We start from the raw sequence: 20,876 nt of genomic DNA on the forward strand, positions 1-20,876 counted from the left end.
TCATCACCAGCATTATGTCCTAAAGTTGTAGAGTGAATATGGTTTATAAACATTTTACATACATTATCTCATCACTACAGGGGAGGGAAGGGGAGGAGAGGGAGAGACTAGAAAAGAGGAAAGGTAAGATATGATAGAATACTAGATTTTTTTTTCCAAGAAAACTCTGATGACTCTAGAAGTCATCTACAGTCCTTGAGAAAGGTTACATACTGTAGCCCCAGGCGTGCCTCTGCTCCTCAGACAGAACTCAGAATCAACCCAAGCCTGAAAAACTGCTCTGCAGCCTGACAATCTGTCTGCCACTGAGGGAGACAGTATTTGGGACTTGCCTGCTTACCTTTGCTTTGTGAGTGTTCCCTCCAGAGAGAAAAAAATAAATCAAAAGACCAAAAATGAAAAACGTAAGTGCAAAAACATAATTTAACTCTGAGTGGAGAGACCTGGGGAGTGTTTTATCATTTCCAGCTCCTGGGGTTTAAAAGAAAAAATGTCCCCAGCTGGTTAGTAAATTATATATATTTTCCAGAGGGTACGTGTTCCATGGAACCCGGAGGCTCTGCTGGCTCTGGAGCAGCAGGAAGCCAGAGCAAAGTGGGAAGAGCGGGTGGAGAGCAGGATAACAGATGGCCCACCATGGCTCCACTGCGTCTCTGCTGCCTCTCACCTTCCTCTATTTGGATCCCCCAGGGGAGTGACCAGAAGGCACATGCTGGCCTGTCCCTGGTTTGCTTTAAAAAAAAATCTGTTGACAAGGAAAGGGAAGAGCTGGGGGCTGTGGCCACCACCTTCAGCAAACATGCCAAAGATGGAACCAAGGGCCAATTTTCCCAACCACTCCTTTCACTCCCAGGGACGTTTTGCGAACAACCCCTCCTACCGCCTTCACTTCTCTCGCTCTCCCGTCTCCAGCTTGCCAGAAGAATTGGGGGTGGGGGACCTTGTTTCACTTTTGAAAGTTTTAATCTGCCTCGTGGAGGCTGTGGTTTCTAGCTCCTTCACAGTACTGAGGGAGGTACGCTTTTTGACTCTCAGGTGTGTAGATGTTTTGGAGGATGCTCAGTAGGAATGTGAGGTTCATAGACTGTATGTCTTTCAGTCCGTTTCCCCTTTCCATAGCCACATAGCCCCTACCATTGTTATGGCTTTTCCCATTTTATTGTCTACATACAAGCCACTCATTTAAGAACATGATCTTCCTTCTATCCACAAAACCCATTCCCACTTGTACACTTTTTCTTAAGCTCATCTCTTTCATTTTCCCTCAACTTTCCATCAAGGATTAGTCAAATCTTATCTTTTCTATGAAGCTGTTACTGGAGACTTGGCCTACAGTAACCCAGACTTCTACATCCTCTACGGTATACTCTGTATAACCTGAAATCTATTACATATTGTTTTGCTCTCCAATGGTCTGTATACTATTCTAGAGAGAGATTTACCATGGGTTGGCTTGGATCGTTTTCTGTTATGCGTGTATGTGATGGGAAGAAGCTTGTTCTATCCTTAATGTGGTTCCTGTCATTACGCTCAGCACAACATGGGAGCCAAGACAAGCTGATGGACTGGTGCACTGACCAGCTAATTAATGAAGCTGTCATCTCATCAGATGGGTCAGCTATGCTACCTGGAGCCCCTGAAATAAGAAGTCTACGATTGCTCAGGGAGCTCTAGTATGTTCTGAAATTCCCAACTACACTTGGTCTAGGGAAGAAGTTGTCTAGAGAGGAAAGTTGAAGTTTGAGTGAGATAAAGAGGGGAGATGGATGTTTAACTTTCATGCAATTATCTGTGTCCTATATTTCAAGTCAGGCTTAGAAGCTTGCATTGAAGATTTACCAATCGGTCCCAGGTCAGGCAACTCAAAGTGGACGCCGTAGACCTCCAGGATGTAACCCCTGGTCTCCTCGAAGACATCTATGCTGAACCGCATTCCTCTCTGGAACAGAAGTAAACATTGGTGTGCTCTCCCAAATTATACCTGTAGTTATAAAGAAGCTGCCCAAGAGCCATAGCCAGCCTCACTTGCACAAGTAATTCTGTAGCCTGTTGAACTATGTTGGAGAGGTGACCAGCTCAAAGAGGAGGTAGAAAGAAAAATTTAACTTCTAATCACATCTGTGACTCAAACCAATTCTAGTCTACTCTCTCACTGGGTCCATAGATAACAGTGCCCTGATTTAGCCAACTTTTAAAGAAATCCATCTTCACTGCTTTCCACCCGCACCAGGGCCTTATCCAGAGTGTGTATAAATATTTAGGAAAGTGAATTGACAATGTTCTTTGCTTTGTGATTGTGTACTATTTTAAAACAAAGTAGGGGGCTTCCCTAGTGGCGCAGTGGTTAAGAATCCGCCTGCCAATGCAGGAGACACGGGTTCGAGCCCTGGTCTGGGAAGATCCCACAGGCTGCAGAGCAACTAAGCCTATGCGCCACAACTACTGAGCCTACGCTCCAGAGCCTGTGAACCACAACTACTGAGCCCGCATGCCACAGCTACTGAAGCCCATGTGCTTAGAGCCTGTCCTCCACAACAAGAGAAGCCACTGCAATGAGAAGCCCACGCACTGCAACGAAGAGTAGCTCCCGCTCGCCACAACTAGAGAAAGCCTGCGCGCAGTAATGAAGACCCAACACAGCCAAACTAACTAACTAACTAACTAAACTAACTAACTAAATAAATAAAATAAATTTGAAAAATAATAAAACAAAGTAGGCACACAAGTCTAGTTACCCTTCTGCACAGGGAGCCTCCTGTATAACTCAAACTTCCTCCCCATTGCCCAGACATGACAGAGAAATTTTAGAGTTGGAAATAGCAGCAGTTGCAACATCAGATTGCTCCCAAATTAGGGAGAAGCAGGGAGAGGGGGACACATCACCAACCTGAATGACGCATATCTCGTTGGGCTGAACAAGCATCTTGCCAAACTCGGTGTAAATGAGAAGTTTCCCTTTCTGGGGAACTAACAAAAAAGACAGGGTGGCAGTGGGTAGCTCTTTTCAGGCGAGAATGACTTCATGAAGAGTAAAAGGCTTAAGGGCTGCATTTGCTTTTTCATTCCAAATGAAAAGTACTTTATTGAGTTTTATGGGGGAATATGACAGAATTGACAACTTATGTTAGCTATTTTACTATCTAGAAAAACATGAATGGAAAAATTGACTCTGCTTTTTTCTTCTTTTCTTTGGTTGCCAGGTAAGGAGCTTGTATTTGCACAATTCTGTGGCTTGACCAGAAAGAGCAGAAGAAATAGGATGGAAAAAGACCCATTTCTGATAGTTCCAGCAGAATGCTGACATTTGCATATCTACTGTCTACATCAAAATGTTCACTCCATAATATCGTACTAAAACCATCGAAAAAGAATGGGTAGACCAGAGAAATCCCTACTAGACTTTCCATCCTTCCTGATGGTCTCATGAAAATTTGTATTTATATTGCAGATATCAATGGCAGATGGTCTTTTCTTGGGTGAGTGTGAAGGCAAATAGAGTTATCTTAACAAGTTAATCACATGTTGGTATTACTCTTCATTTCTTTTCAGCTGCCCAGATCTCCCAGATCAGAAAGGCCCAGAAGAAACGAGCAAAGACAGGGAGACCAGGAAATAGAGTAGGGCCTTGGGGGTACACAAAGAATCTTTTCCAGACCTCCAATCGCCTTTACACCTCAGTCTGTAGACTGCACTAAATAAGACAGATTGAAAGGAAAGTCATATGTATACAATTAAAAAGTAGCTTATGACTAGGGATCAATTACCAATGAAAGGGTCTGAAATCTTCAAAACTTACCAATCAAGAAGTCTCCATCCGAATTGTAAAAGCATCTGAAACATATAGAATAATTCCTATGATTTTCATTTTTAACACTGTCCAGGCAAATTAATTCACTGCACAAATTATTGCACAGTACCTGGTATGTGCCAGGCTTAGTGCTGGGTGTAAAATGATGAGCAAGATGACCCCATCTCTGCCCTCATGGAGCTTTAGAGTCTAGTAGGAAGTCAGACAGCAATCCAACAATTACAGAACCATATCATCATAAACTGTAATGGCACTGTGAATGTCACGTTCAGGGGACTGAAAGAATAATGAACCTGATCTAGTCTGAGGAGGCAGCCAAGGCTTTCCTGAAGGGGGAATGTCTGACCTGAGATCTGAAGAAATCATCTAGGCAAGGGCTTGGAGATGGGATGGGGGTGGGGTGGGGAGAACATTCCAGGCAGAAGGAACAGCACAGGCACCTGCTCTGAGGCAGGAAGGCACATGGCAGGTAGAAAGAACTGAATGAAGGCTAATGTAGCTCAGGTAGACAGACAGGAGGAGCCTGATATGACACTGGACCCCAAGGGACATCTCCAGTGCCTTGTCATAGGGCCGTGATTTTGGCCCTGATTCATGGCTCAGAGAAGTTAAATGACTTGTCCTAGGTTGCTCAGCCAGGAAGAATGGATTGGGCTTTGGACACAGCAGTCTGGTTCCAAAGGTAGTGTGCAAAACTGCTATGATATTCTGCTTCCCAAAGAAAAGGCAAAAATGACTTTTATGTAAGTGTTTCTGATTGAAAAAAAAATCTAATATGTAAGTTCTTTTATTTAGGATCTTTAAGCTTACGCAAAGTTATTAGCTGAAGTCAAAGTCTGCCACCAACAGGTAGCCCTAATGGCTGCTCATATAGTATGACTTTGGACTCAAGAACAGCCCTGGGGAACCTTAGAAGTTAAGGATATTCTGACTCAAACCTGATTAAAGTCAAGGTTTGAGTCAGAATACTTAGACTACTCCTGCTTTCAGTGCTCCATTGTCCCTTTTGTATTTGCATTGTTATGTGACATTCTTATTTATGCCACAGAAGTCAGTCAAGATAGAAATGCTCATTTATTGTCATTATTTTAAAATGTATATCAAGATTGCTCTGGGGTAAAAAAAAAAAGTAACAAAAACAACAAACCAGCCTTCACCCTCTTGCCAGTAGCTCTTGGGGAAGGGGGCTCTCGTGCCATAGCTCTGAGCCACTTACCTGTTCCCCATGGAGGTGTTGCAGAGGAAAATGTGGACAGCAAGCCCATTGTTAGACCTGATGTCTCCAGCTCCACATAAGGTGTGCAGGCCCTGGGAGAGACCCGCATGAGAGGGAAAGGTGAATGAGGCCAGCCCTCCCGCTGGTCCCTAAGAGTCATGAGGCAAATTCTACTAGGGTCTTCCCTTTGGGACCAGGGAACCCGGAATTTACTGACTTATGTTTTGTAGATGGTGGCTCACCCTCATTGCCAGGCATGGCCCTAGGTCTGGATTGTCTTAATGGCTCCATCAGAGTTGACCTTACAGAGCATCAATTCATTACTTGGCATTTTATCAGTTTGGTGCTTAAGATCAACCTGAAGGAGAGTTTCCTTTGGAGGTAAAATTAGGCATCTAGGAGGCTTGGGGAGGAAAGTTGCAGCATTAAGGACCAATTAATGCCCCTCAAATATACATTACCATGTGGGTAGCCCTCTGCTTATGAATAGGGTCAGCCCTAATCTTTCCAGAGCAGGGTAGAGGAAAGTATTCTGACCAACTGTAATCCTCTCTGCTAATAACCCACAGTCCCAAAGACTTTTAACACATGGGCCTTCCCGAAAGGAGGGAGCTCTGTTCCTCCAGATATCTATAATTCACCCAGAGTGAGGGATTTCTTTTTATATTTTAACTCAATTTGCAAGTTTGGGGTCTATTTAGATGAGCCCACACAGGGCTTGGAGCACTTAATATGATAAAGAATTCAACATAGAACAAACAATTTGGCCTAAGGCTGGGCACCTGGACTCTCCTTAAGTAAGCTATGAGCTGAGCTTGGTGTACAGAACCCTCCCCTGGCTTCTTTGAGCCCCACCTCCTTGTAGCTCCCAGCCTCTCTGCTATATATGCTTTGTTCTGAGCACGGTTGTTCCAATACTCCCAGCACCTATAACTACCAAGCAGAACTTCTAATCAGCATTGTGCTAACTAGAGTTGCCACCCTGAGTCGATGCTATTCTAGCCCAGGGATCCATTTTGGGGAGTTCATGAAATTGGATGGGGAAAAAAATTATATATGTATTTCACTAATCTCTGACTGAAATTTATCATTTCCTTCAATTAACGTGAATGTAAGCAACAAACCACAGCAGTTTTAGAAGTGCCTGTAACCCTGTACTGATAGAAACCATAGATGCTTTTATATCACATTATAGTTGTTACAGATATCCCAAAATATCATTTATGCTCATACTTTTAATAACCATAGTTGTTAGATCTTTTCATAGATCTTGTGATTTAGTACATTAAGAAGGTAGCATATATATTACTATAAACCAAACCAAATTTGCTATTTTAATATTTTTATCACTGTATTTCAATATAATTGGCTTCTTTGTAATTTTATGTAATTAAAAATAAATAAATAAATAAATAAATAAATAAAATAAAATAAAAACACAGGCTTCCAGACTTTCAAAGGAGTCCATGGAACAAAAAGGCTCAGAACCCGTGTTCTAGCCAGGAACAAAGAAACGTGAAGTAGGTAAATACCCAATTTCCATTGGCTGTTTGGAGATGTTGTAAATAGCTCACAAGTGCCCTTTGGTGTCAGTGGCCATATAGTGCCTGTACGTAAGACATCCCTCTGCCAGCCCCAAAAGCAGAGGCAGGTGGTGCTATGTCTGCTGCTTGCCTCCAAGGCTGCTTCTGCTTGGCATCCAGCCTGCAAATGGCTGGATCACTCACCGCAGAAGAGAATGGTGGGCAGGTGTGGATAGTATTGACTTACTTACACTCACGAAGTCCACTTTCTTCTGAGAGGCTTTTGGAATCTCAAATGGTTTCCATCTCAGCTGGAAAAGAAATACGCATACAGAAAAATTATTTCACAAGGGGAAACCACAGACTTTCTCAATAAATAGCATGAAAAAGGACAGCTGCTCACTCTGTGAGGCTCTGACTACTTGTGATTTTGTTATTTTCAATTTAATAATTATCCATCATTTCCTTAAAGGGGCTCAGTTGGGTTCTGTGTGTGTATGCAGGGTGTATGTTTGTGTTGTGTGTGAATGTTTAACCTATATGTATATATATTGTCTTCATTCCTTAGCATTTTAAATTACAAAAATAAAAAATCATTGCTTCCTATTTCTTTTAACATTTTGCTCTGGCACATCAGTGAGTTTTGACTGATGCTGCTTTTTATGCTATTTATAATCAGCTCCCTTTCCTGGTGTGCCAGCCTCTCTGTGTGGGCTCCTGACACTGCAGGGGAAGGCTCTACTTCTTACTTCCAGCCCTTGGAGTTTTGAATTATTTCTTTAAGAGAAAGAAAAAGCACCCAGCTGAGATTGGATTTGGTAAATGCAGTACCAGGTTCAGCTTCCTTCACCAAACCCCGTGATTGTCCCCAGGCTGCCTGCCAGTTCAGTTTAAATCACAACCATCTTTAATTTAATAATGAAATGATCTAAGCAAGTAGAAAGTAAAATCAGCAGGTCTGATCCCTACTAGAAGTGTCAGCCCAGCACTTATTAATCAACTTGGCCGCGGGCCTGACCCAGGCAGTCTGGCAGCTGATAAACCCAGCAGCCTCAGGACATCTCATGGAGTGACCTGCACCCCGAGGGCTGGCTCCACTGGTTGCAGTGCCTGGTCAAGGCAGGCCCTCCAGTGGGTCACGGGGCTCAGCTCATTCTGTAGTCCAGAGAGGCAGCTGGGTGGGAAAGGAAGCAGCACGTGGAAAAGGCAGTGCTGGGATGGTCCTGCTTCTCTGATGTACACAGTCAGGCAGCAGCCTTTATTTCTTAAAAGCAAAGCAGGATTATCACATTCTGGGACTACTTTAAAAGAATGTAAGATGTTGACTTGAAAAACATTGTTGAAATCATGCTTCAGAGAGAAGGAAAAGGTTTAGGACTAATTCCACTGGGGATGATATTTCTTGGGGGAGTGGGGGGAACCCGAGACCAAGGATCTAGGAAAGGGTTTCTCAACTCTGGCACTATTGATGTTTTGTGTCAGACAATTCTTTGCTGCAGGGGCTGTCCTGTGCATTGCAGGATGTTTAGCAGCGTCCCTGACCTCTACTCACTGGATGCTGATAGCACTCCCCCAAGTTATAACAGCCAAAAACGTCTCCAGACATTGTCAGATGTCACCTGGGGGACAAATATTCCCTGGTCGAGCACCACTGACCTAGGAGGATATTTCCCTGACATCAGCCAGGGCCACAGCTAAGCACTGCTGGCTTTTTTTTTTTTACCATGAACCATTACCTGCTGCTTCCCTGTTTAGTAGCAGCACAGAGTTTGTACACCCAGGAAGATTGTCTGGAAGATAATATTACTTAGAATCTTGGTTCTAAGAGGAGTCATCATTCTAAATTTCCCAATGGAAGGGATTTAAGTATCTGATCAATGGTTACCTGGGCAACCTTTTAGATCTATCCAGAGATTCTAAACCCTGGCAAGCCATGAGAATCACCCAGAGAGTCTTTGAGATCCCAAAACAAATTAAATCAGAATCTTAATTCTGATTGAGAAGGTAGGGCCCAGGCATCAGTATTTTATAAAAGCTCTGTCTTATAAAAAAACTTTAATGTGCAGCTATGGTTTAAGAATCAGTACACCCAACCCAGAGAGCCTGTGATTTTTGTATTGCTATTCATGTTCATGTTCAGAAAAGTCCACTTAGTCAACCAACCAGTCAATCAACTAAATTGCTGTATCTAGGGCCAGTTACCAAATAGCAAGAATGTTTAAATAATACAAGTCTAAGGCTTTCCAAACCTAAGGGAAAAAGAAGAGCAAGAAAAGAGAGAGAAGAAAGAAAAAAAGAAATAAACAAAAGGGAGCAAGTAAGCAAGAGAGAATCCCAGTAATAGGAAAGCACTACCTGGTTTGTTGCACTGACACTGAAACTGAGCAGGACCCTGCAGGGCCCTCCCAGGTGTCCCCTGTTTCTTGTTTATAGAAAAAAAAAAAAGGCTTTAATTTGCTAGGCCTTCTCTGAGTTCCAAAGAGCAGGCTCAAGCATTTAATAGGAAGAGAGAGTCACAGGACTCCTGGATCCTCCTCAAGGGATATACATATCTGTATCTGATGCATATCTTTGAGTTGTTCTGCAGAAATTAAGACCCCTACCCAGTAGAAGATGGTGACTATATGCTGACAACAAGCACTTAGACCCCAGACTGGTTGGAACCAGAAGGCTGAGATTCCAGAGACATCACTGTGTTACCTCACCACCAACCAATCAGAAGAAAGTCACACACCCTGCAGTCCTCACCCCAAATTTTGCCTTTAAAAACTCTTCCCCAGAAATCATCATGGAGTTTGGCCCTTTTGAGCATGAGCCACCTTTTCTCCTTGTTTGGCCCTTGCAATAAATCTTTCTCTGCTCCAAACTCTGACATCTCATTTTGTTTAGGCTCACTGTGCATCAGGTACATGAACTTGGGTTTGACAGCATGACAGCACCTTTGTAGATCTTCCTGAAATTAAAAATACCTGTTATGGGTAGAAATAAAGTCCTGGCCCCTAGAGAAGAGGTTGGTACATTTTGAGTAGGAAAGACTGAACCAGAGAGGCCAATGGGTTGGTTTGGTTAGGTTTTTGCTGGTCAGTTTTTCAAAGTCTTCTATAGCACATCAGTCATGAGGAGAGAGAGCCTGGAGTGGAAGGTGGAAGGGCACCTACATGACGATGTAGGTAACATGCCTTCAATAGGGCCCACATCCTGGATGAGGCGGTGGTCTTGAAGAACCTTCTCTAATGCAAAAGGTGATGCCCTTCAGATGATGGAGATGTTATAGGGAAAGGAGTAATTTATCTGCTGAGTCTGATGGCAGAGGATTGTGCAGGACCTATACTCAGCATATCATGAACAATAATAAAGACCCCAAGGTGGTTCTGATAAACCCAGTACCCACAAGAAGAAGCCAGCTTTGAGTCTTCAGGTAAGAGATTTGGGTCAAGAGTTTTGGTGCAATATCATGTTGAATGTAGGGAGGGAAATTTGAGGAGAGGATAAACAGGAAGAGGCTATGGAGTGGACAGTGGAAACATCTCCTGCTAAAGCCAGATATTCAGACTAACTGCATGCTATGGAGCAGTAACCCTCTGATCCAAGGCCAGCCCAAGGGGACTGTGCACTGGGCTGAGCCAGGAGACCTGGGTTCTGCAGCTGCCTCTGTTCCTATTTACTCTGTGACTTCTGGCAAGTCACTGGATGCTTATTAACTGATTTAATTCTATAACTTTTTAACAGTTAATTTTGTTTATATTATATATTATTGCTAAAGAAACCCCCACACAGAATTCAATTATTAACATTTCAAAAACAATGAAATCAGTTGAAGTACCCAATACAATGTCTTGACTATAGTGGATATTAATATATTTGTATTGAATGATTGAATGAATGAACAAATATAAGACACTGAGAACATTGCTAATATCTCAAAAAACAAGACTAAAGCAAATTTGTGAGACTTTTGGAAGTCAAAATGACATTCAGGCAATAGCTAGTAAATTGACAAATGTTTCTAAAAGTCCTGAGATTGTTTCTAAAATATAAGTCAGTTCTTTACACATGTGAAAACCCCTCAGTTCTTCCATATCCTTTCTGATTTTCTGTCCAGTTGTTCTATCAGCTGTTGAGAGAGAAGTGTTGATGTTTCCAACTATAATTGTGGATTAACTCTGTTTCTCCTTTCAGTTCTATCATTGCTTCACATATTTTGCAGCTGTGGTCTGCAAATTCTATTGGAAAATAAACTCTTACTAGAAGTGAGATGGTCAAAAATAATTTGGAAAGCATCTTCAACAGAGACTAAAGTTAGAATTAAAAATTCTTTAAGGTTACCAAAGGAGTAGGAGAATCATGGCAATATTTAATGATCAGGATTTGAAATTCATGCTCAGGGATGTAAATGAAACCAAAGAATCGGACTCAGTATTTCCAAAGTCAGAAGATTGCGAGGTGTACTGGATGATCTGAGTATCACCTTCAACACTACATAAGATTCCCTCCAAAGCTGCCTTGGACTCAACTAGATTGGATGAGTTGGATACTCTCAACAACACTGGTGGGATAGAGGTAGACATATCATTAGAAATTGATAACATCTATCCCAGATTTTGGAAGTAACTTGTAGATGCTTTTGTGATCATAATATGCAAACAGTTGTTAGCAGCAGCTATGGCTAGGAGAGGTCCAGGGTAATGTACTACAGTGAGTTTCAGCCCAGACTAGAGAAGATGGGACAGGGGGATAAAATAAAACAGTGGCTCATTAAATTCTTCAGCAAATCTAGAATTTGAGGAAAAAGGCAACATAATTTATGTGGAGAGAAATCAGGCTTTGGGCGACTCTTTGGTGGTATTAGAGGTAATAGGTAAGAGCACAGTTAAGAAAGATTCAAATCATTGTACTTTGTTTAGACTTTTAAAAGTCTTTCATGAGAAGACAAAAAAAGATGAGCCAGCATAGTATTTAGATGACATTTTTTCATGGATAGAAACCTGGATTCCTATTTGACCTTGCCCTTGAGGGTAAAGCTAAGGGCTTTATATCCATTATTCAGCACCCAGAGCATGAAACATAGTAGTCATTCAATAAATATTTGTTGGATGACATTTAATTCTCACAACAACCCTCTAAGGCTCCCATAATTATTATCTCTATTTTAAAGTGGCAAGACTAATGGTTTAGAGCAGATAAGTTTTCTTTACTAAGAACTGATACCAACAATTTCTCAGCCTCCCTTAGCAACCTAAACCCTAAGCCCTTTAATCTCAGCCTGTCTTGATCTGCTTTCCAAACCATTTATGATCTCCATGGCTCCCAGGCTTTGCCTCCTTTTAATGGTCTTGTACTTGGTCCTATAATCTGGGCCCTTATATACTGCTCCTCAGGTGCTGAGTTGCCTTGGCCCAGTCTGACTCCTGGGACCCAAATCCTGCTAAGGTCCTTCAAAGTCAGCATTCTTGTCCAATCCCTATATATTAACTCATTCAAACGATTTATTGTACCACTCCTTGTGCCAGGTTTTGTGCTAGGTACCAGAGGTGAACATGACAGTCTCTGCCCTCAGGGAACAAGAAGACCCTGCAAGTATGGGCAATTCATGATTGAAAAACAAGGAAATGGATAACTGGAAGTGACTTTGGAAGAGAAATATAAGCAGGAATTTTCCCTCAGGAATAATTCCTGGTACAGGGCATATTTAACATTCTTACACACGAGCAATAAGAGACACACACAATAAAATAACCTGGTTTGCATACAGCTTCAACATCTTTCCAAGCAGTGAAGTGCAAGTTGATGGAGATGTACTTCAAAAGAGCCAGTAAACTGTCCAAAAGGGCTGAACAGGGCAATGTGCACTGCGGTGTTGGCAAGCGCCAGTGAATGCATTTAGAGAAATGTAATCTAGTCTATTTATAGGATGATGGGATCTGAGCTATCAGGGAGTTACTTCAACAAATACTTGTGATTCTACCGTTTGGAAGAAGGCATGTGCTGGACACTGCAGGTTATATGAAAATGATGGAGACATAGATCCTACTCTCAAATGCTCTGAGAAATATTGAAAGAGTTCAGTGAAGAAGGCGGTATTTAAGATGAGTCTTAAATTATGGGTGGCATTTGGGTGGGTGGATACTTGTGAGGGAAGAAGAGAAAATTCTAAGTAGATGAAAGAGCATAAAGCACCCAGGCAAGAAAATTTAGAGTATTGTCCTGCAATGGTGAAAGTTCCAGTGTGGCTGATGGGTAGAGGACATGGAAGAGAGGGAAGGGCTTGAAGGATACAATAAGAATCACCTGTCGTGGGAGCCTGCACTTGATTGGCTGGGCAGTGGGAGGGAGAGTTAATGGCAGGATTTAAATATTTTTGAATGATAATTTAGTAAGTTGAGTCTGGCAGCAATGTGTGGGATAGGGTGGGAAGACACAGAGATCAGTTAGGAGGCCATTTTAACAGTCCTGGTAAGAGGAAAAGAGGTCCAAACCAGGGGTGTGAAGAAAAGGAAGGAGAATACAGATACCAGAGACATCTTGGGAGCAAATGCTACAGCAGTGTTTCTTAAAGTGTGGTCCAGAGCCAATCTGAATGGAAATCATCTAGAGAGACTCCTGTGCATCATCCTAGACCTACTGAATTAGAATCTCTGGGTGGGGAGTCTGGGGAATCTACATTTTCAACAAGTCACCCCGGTAACTTTTATGTAGGTGGGAATCACCATTCTATAGACATGGCACCTAATTCAATATAAAGAGAGAAAGAAGTTCTCAAAGATGACTCTAAGGATTGGCTGGGCAGTGGAGGGGAGGGGTAATAGCAGGTTGAGTGTGAAAGAATGGTTGTGTCATTAACAGACCTAGAGAAGCCAGAGAGAGACGAAAGTTTGGATGGGACTATGATGTCTTCAGTATGGATCCTGTTGAGTTGGGACATACACATGGCAATGTCCCCTGTGGGGTTTGAAGTTGGTGGGGAGATTTGTAAAACATATTGCAGAGAGGTAATAGTTAATGTCATGGGAACGAATGATGTTCGTTAGATTTTAAAAAGTAAAACATGTGGAAGATGGCAAGAGGGAGAAGAAGTGGTTGCTAGACTATAAATGAGGTTCTGCAATGAAGGCAGCCCCAGAATAGCTTCCAAACCCGAGTGGTGGGACTGACTTCCTGCAACATGGCCTACCAGGTTATACCAAGCTTTGGGCTGAAATTATGTTGGGTGAAGTTAGATATCTATAATTCTACCTGCAGAGATATATACATGTGGGGATAGGTGGGAAGTGAAGTGGGCTAGAAACCCCCCCTGCTGCTCAAGGAATTCCTCCTCTTAGTTCACCAAAGCTGGGTATTTCTTATAAGCAGCAATTAACCCTTCATCTCTAAAACAGAGTCCAATGAAAGTGGGACTCACTAACTGATAATTGGAAAGAAAGGGGAGGAAGCAAAGGGAGAATTGGGCTGAACTGTCTTCTCCCCAAAATTCGTATGTTGGAGTCCAAACCCCTAGTACCTCAGAATATAACTGTATTTGGAGATAGGGTCTTTACAGAAGTGATTAAGTTAAAATGAGGTCATTTGGGTGGGCTCTGATCAGCATGATGTGTCCTTATAAGATGAGGAAATTTGAACACAGAGACGTAGAGAGGGAAGACTATGTGAAGACACAGGGGAAGATAGCCAACTGCAAGCCAGTCGAGAGGCCTCAGAAGAAACCCAGCTGCTGAAACCTTGATCTCAGACATCTTGCCTCCACAACTGTGAGAAAATAAATCTTTATTGTTTAAGCCACCCAGTCTGTGGTACTTTGTAAAGGCAGCCCTAGCAAACTAATACAGAGGGGAAGGGCCAATGGGGGTGAAAAGAAAGAGAAGAAAAAAAGAAGGTAAGAAAGACAAGAAGGAAGAGGAAGTGAGCAGCAGGAGTGAGTAAGTACTTCCCTCTCTCCCAGGAGGATGATGGAGACAGGGCAGGGGCAAGAGAGTCTAGTTCAGGACCTTGGAGATGGCCTGTTTTGCAGGTTTACACAATGTCACAGAACACAGGAAACGACAGAGATCCAGGAAGAAAAGAGGGTAATCTAAAAAAAAAAAAGTTCTGATGAACCTAAGGGCAGGACAGGAATAAAGACACAGACATAGAGAATGGACTTGAGGACACGGGGAGGGGGAAGGGTAAGCTGGGATGAAGTGAGAGACTGGCATGGACATATATATACTACCAAATGTAAAATAGATAGCATGGACATATATACACTACCAAATGTAAAATAGCTAGTGGGAAGTAGTTGCATAGCACAAGGAGATCAGCTCGGTGCTTTGTGTCCACCTAGAGGGGTGGGATAGGGAGGGTGGGAGGGAGATGCAAGAGGAAAGAGATATGGGATGTATGTATATGTATAGCTGATTCACTTTGTTACACTGCAGAAACTAACACACCATTGTAAAGCAATTATACTCCAATAAAGATGTTAAAAAAATAAAAGAAAAGAGGGAAGTCAACTGTTCCAGGCTTTGGGACGTTGAGGAGAAAAGGATTGTATTTAGCCATGGATGATTTATAATAGTAAAAATGGAAACAATCTAAATATCTGACAACAGAGGAATTATAAACATGTATTGGGTAATTATGCAACATGAAAAATCATCTACACTCAAAGAGTTTAAAAAGACATGGAGGGCTTCCCTGGTGGCACAGTAGTTGAGAGTCTGCCTGCCAATGCAGGGGACACGGGTTTGTGCCCCGGTCTGGGAGGATCCCACATGCCGCGGAGCGGCTAGGCCCGTGAGCCATGGCCACTGAGCCTGCGCGTCTGGAGCCTGTGCTCCGCAACGGGAAAGGCCACAACAGTGAGAGGCCCGCGAACCGCAAAAAAACAAAAAACCCCACAAAGACCTGGAAAAAGGCACAAAATATGATGTTTAAATAAATTTTAAAAAGCAGAATGTAAAACTGTATTAGAGAATGACTGTACTTATAGTAAATATATATGTAACTACCTTTTTAAAAATTAAAGTATAGTTGATTTACAATGTTGTGTTAGTTTCTGGTGTACAGCAAAGTGATTCAGTTATACACATATATGTATATATATTCTTTTTCATATTCTTTTCCATTATGGTTTATTACAGGATATTAAGTATAGTTCCCTGTGCTATACAGTAAGACCTTATTGATTATGTATTTTATATATAGTAGTTTGTATCTGCTAATCCCAAACTCCCAATTTATCCCTCCTCCCCCTTTCCCCTTTGGTAACCACAAATTTGTTTTCTGTCTGTGAGTTTGTTTCTGTTTTGTAAATAAATTCATTTTTATCATATATTAGATTCCACATATAAGTAGTATGATAATCTCTACTTAGTGAAGTCAGATAGAGAAAGACAGACATAAACAGCATTAATATAAGAGTATGCACAGCCTCTTCCCCTTCCCTTCCCTGCTCCCTATGGAAAATTCTGCTTTGCTCATTCCCACTCCCTCAGTCCTTTGAACTCCAGTCTCACCATGTAGATCAATGTTGTGTGTGTGTGTGTGTGTGTGTGTGTGTGTGTGTCCTGGGAAAATGGGATGAGGACCTACACTGTGTCATTTTCTAGAGGCAGAAGGTAGGGGCAGGCAGAGGCAAGCCATGAACAAGTGGTCCAGGCCTGAGGAGCTTGGGGAAGACTAGGTGTGAGAGTGTTGGAGTCTAGGAAAAATTGGGGGATGGGGATTTTGAAAAGTGTTGCTGTGGGTCATAGCCTGGATGCTTCTTAACGTTTTCAGGAGAAGCAAATGAAGATTGGGATTATTTTCAATTACTTTTGGTCTCTGGCTACATGAGACCCCAGACCTTATTTATTTACATATATGTGCAAAGAAAAGGACTGGAAAGAAAGAAACAAAAACACTAAAAGTGGTTAACTCTGCATTGGTGGGATTATTAGGCATTGACACTTTTATGTAAGTTTTGAATAAAAACATGTATTAATGGTAAGGGGTGCATTATTGTTGTTTAAAGAAGGTATACATACTTTCAGTAGAGTGATCTGGGCAGGTTGAATTGCAAAGGGTTAGGAGTGAATAGGGGTGATAAAGTGGGCTTAGATTACTTTCTCAAGAAGTTGCTATGAATAGGAGAGACTTGGGCAAAAGCTTAAAGAGGTGGGAAATCCAAACCATTTTTGGAGGGAGGGGGCTTTTAGGATAGTGAGATCTAAAGAGTTTGACAAATAAGGCATCAAACACCCACTAAGGATGTATTGTTTTGAAACATTTTTGATAATTTGTATGTCCTGGAGGCAGAGGGAATTTTATGATATAATCTTTAATTAGCTTTGAGGTGTTTCTCACTTGGTCCAAATGATATTGATTGAGAACTAAAAGGTAATTTCCTCAGCTGAGGCTTAACTGAGTCAAGAGTATGACTTTCCAACAATTAAGACATTAGGGCTGTAGTGATAACAAAGATAAACTTTAAAGGACTCTGACGTTTAAAAGAGGAATGCTGATTCAGGAATGCTAATTGAAATCTGTAAACTCACAGTTAAATTAGATGCAGATTTGTCTGTTAAATTTTGGGATTGCAGAAGTTAGAGGAAGGTGCATGATGAACAAAATTAGGTGTATTTCTTATGTGAGATATTAATGGATTGAACTTGTTATGTCCACAGCTGAATATAAATACACTCAAAAACAGTTTGCATTAATTCTTAGATGATTAATTAAATATACCCTAAAAGAAAATGAAGGTTTGGGGGCATAGTTTCCCCTGGGAGGGTATCAAAGAACATGGTGATGGTAGCATATCCCATAATGCTCCCTTGGAGGTAATATTAAGTAATTCTCATGTTCTCAAATTCCCAGAGATGACTAATGTGGGAGTTGGTGAAGCTGATGAAGCATTGGATTTGGTCTGTGATAGGTGAAAACATACCTACTATACAGGTTTCAGCTGAGAAGAACTGTCAGATGTGTATCTAAATATAATTTTCTCAGACTTTTTCTTTGAGTATGGAGTACATATTTGGAAGCGGTTACAAGGAGATGGGGGGGAAGTGATGAATGCAGATTGCTATGGTTAATTAATGAAGCATAAAATTGGAAAGAGATATTAACTTGTCAAGAAGGTGTAAATGAAAAGACAAAAGGATAGGTTTTGCAAGAACAGCCAGGGTGTGTATCAGGACAGGGGAAGCAGGATGGCAGGTGTAGGTTACAGAGTGGGAGGAGGATAAACCTCTACCTTGATGGAGCTGGTGTCCAAAGAGGCATGATCGAGTTCTGGGGCACATCTGTCCCAACATGTGTGAGCACAACATTGAAAATGAGCAGGGGAAATACTGGAGAAGAAATATATTTGGTGGCCACTATGTAGAAAGCATCTGAAAGATTCAAAACAGGAGGAAGGTAACAAGTTCAAGGGAAAATGCAAAGCAAGGAAATGGGGAAGGGGAGAAGGAAACAAATGTGTATCAAGGTTCTGCTAGAAAGCAAGCAGAAACTTCTGATGCAGCTATTTTGTTGCCTCTATATTAACTCAGGCTTTTAAATGCAGTTTCCGCAAACTTCTCTCTCAAAATGTATGTTAACTACTTATGAAATAATGAATTAACATGCACAACTGATGTACTTGACTCTCACATATGGGCGAGATTTCATTTTCTACTTTGTTAATTTCTATAACATTTAAGTTTTTATAAGTATACATTACTTTTATAATAAGACAAAACCGGAAAAATTCTATCAGAATGAGGTTAGCTTCCATGGATAAGCCACTTGTACCCCCAAATAATCATTGTGAAGTGTTGTATTCATGTTTTAAAAAATGTATTGATAGTAGTCATAGCAATAATAATATTATATAATAAAAGGATATTACTGAGCATATTACATATTACACATCACACTCACATTTTCCTTAAAGGTTAGGTTTAAAACCTCACCTCCCCACCCCAAACAAAATGATATAGGTGTGGCTCCACTGTTGTCAACACAACCACGCACAAATCTATGACGATGTATAAAGAGACTTAGATAACTGTGTGGGTGATATGAGCAGGCAGAGGCATTGGAACTCCCCTCTCCACCCTATACACCACTGGTCGATAGCTACCTTAAGGGCTCCACGACTTGAATTCCCAAACATCTGCCTACAGATTTTGCCTATAATCTCTCTTTTAGTCAATGCTCAATTGTTCTCAAATTTAGTTCAATGGTTCTCAAATTTAGTGTGCATAAGAATTACCATACAAAGTAGCACACACAAAGCCATGTATCCTATACTTTATGGGTGATTTAAGGAATTTTTCAGAGATAATTTTGTTTGTACTTAATTTTTGTCTTACTTGCTGACTTTACAGCCACGCTGTTCCTTTGTATGAGATTTGGCTCTACTTGAGAGAACTGTCAGAAACTTAACTGGGGATTCTCTTTGCCTCCTGAAGAAAAGAATTAGAAAACTTACTGTGGTTCAAATACCTTCTCAACCTTCCAAAGCTAGTATATAATAAATGTTTAAGTTTTAGCCTGATCAAGAATCCTATAGAGGTATAGGCAACCATCCTTTATTTTTTCTAATGAAAGATGGAGTCCTATTATTAAGCAGTCAGGTCTATTTATTAATCTAAAACAAACAAGTATGACCATTGTAACTCTAAGAGAGAAATTGGAGAATTTGAGATGTAACCCATTGAGGAGTCAAGCAGATTCTCAAAGAATGAACAGTGACTTTGGATAGAATGATTTATGGCCCTTTGTGAGATGAGTGGGGAAGTAAATGGTTAAATGAGTGTGTCTGCCAGATGGGTTCCTACCCCAGAGTGTGGGAGAGAAGGATGTATGGGATTGGATTAGGATCCCAGGTGAGACTCAGACAGGTAAAGATGGGGTCCACAGGTTGGCTGTGCAAACTGTGTCCAGCACAGGGCCCTGATCTGCTGAAGGGGAAAGGGGCAGTGTCTCAGCAGGGGACTGTACCTGCTGAGGGTTGGGGGTTGGGCTGTCTTTTCCCATAGGCTCAAAGGCAATATATAGGCCAGTGGTAGACCAGGGAGGATGTCTGCTTCATGCACTAAACTTCACACAAGTTTAAGGGTCAGTTATTTAAACAGGATGTCTTGGCTTCAAAATGACTGTGAGATGGGTGATACTGTATGTTGCTAACTCACATATTTTTCCACTCTTAAGGCATCTCCTTCTGTCCCTGTTGGAGAGGGGTGAGTAGCACTCAAGCAGATACTTGGTTCTCTGAGATTTCCATAATTAGGGAAAAGATGGAGCAGGGCAGGAAAACAAAAGTGACTCTAAATTATTCTGTCTTGTTCTACAAAAAGTCTAAGCATTTGAGGGAAGGGGATTAGCAGGTATACAGACCAAACATCTTGGCAAACCAAGAGGAAACAGAAGATTTCCTTGGGCTGTGGGAAGGAGCTGTGGAAGGGGAGGAGAGTGGAGGGAAGGGGAGGGAGAGAGACTGATCAATTTGTGTGAACTTTGAATACAGAGGGGACCCTTGAGCCAATGTCTTAGCAACTCCCAGAAGGAAGAAATGGTTGTGTGGCATGTCTGGGACAACAGAACTAGAAATATCTTGTAGATGATTCCATGCCCAGGCCTGACACGATAGCAGCAGAACAATGGGCATCTCAACACTACCAAGTGAAAGAAGACCAACCAGCACGGCCCAACCCCCAGTCCTACTTTGGCATTGTTTAAAACAAGATATTCTCAGGGAAGACTGAGACGAAGTTGTTTTCTGCCAATTTGGCAGATGGAGACCTCAGAATTTAAAAAAATATAAAATGAAAAAAAAATTACCTGAATATAAATTCTGAGATTTACATGTACTATCACTGCCCTTAAGAGAATATATCAAAATGGCTGTATCAGAGTCATGGTTCTTGCCTACTGTGTTCCAGGCACTGGGCGAAGCATGGTCACCACCTGTTCTGTCAAGTAAACTTCACAAAACAGCACTGCATGGCAGATGTCATGATTATCCCAGTTTACAGGTGAAACACTGTAGCTCAAAGACACAGTGACAAGTAGAGGGCCAGGGATGCAAACCCAGGTCTATTTTCCTTCCTGCATTATGCTCTAGTTATCAGTGACATGTACCTAAACTCAGGGACAAAGGGAATACACTGGGGTGCTCAAAAGGTAAAGAAAAAAAAAAAAGGAGCTCAGTCCATTATAGCAATGGGTCTGTCTTGTTACTGAAAGTAGAGTACATAAATAATACTGATATGCAGACGGAAAGCCTGTCACTAGATCAAAAGAAGGAAACACTTAGGCAAGGAATGGAAGTTCCTAGGTGACACTAGACTTACAGAAACCAGGTTAGACAACAAGCCTCTCTTCT

At 41.6% G+C, this 20,876-nt stretch overlaps 1 protein-coding gene across 1 annotated transcript in view; it reads right to left on the reverse strand.

Annotated features, from left to right (window-relative positions):
• Positions 1 to 20,876, reverse strand: part of HGD (homogentisate 1,2-dioxygenase) — a 52,848-nt gene that overhangs the window by 14,118 nt on the left and 17,854 nt on the right. The window contains exons 6-10 of the mRNA XM_022562716.3: positions 6,799 to 6,858; positions 5,025 to 5,116; positions 3,797 to 3,831; positions 2,888 to 2,967; positions 1,840 to 1,939 (exon numbers count right to left, since the gene is read on the reverse strand). Of these exons, the coding sequence (XP_022418424.1) occupies positions 1,840 to 1,939; positions 2,888 to 2,967; positions 3,797 to 3,831; positions 5,025 to 5,116; positions 6,799 to 6,858 (367 nt within the window). The remainder of the gene's footprint in view (positions 1 to 1,839; positions 1,940 to 2,887; positions 2,968 to 3,796; positions 3,832 to 5,024; positions 5,117 to 6,798; positions 6,859 to 20,876) is intronic.

Source organism: Delphinapterus leucas, chromosome 4, assembly GCF_059928025.1.
Source record: "Delphinapterus leucas isolate spDelLeu-1000000601 "Yukka" chromosome 4, BTC_Dleu_Yukka2, whole genome shotgun sequence".
In the NCBI taxonomy this organism is placed as follows: Eukaryota; Metazoa; Chordata; class Mammalia; order Artiodactyla; family Monodontidae; genus Delphinapterus; species Delphinapterus leucas.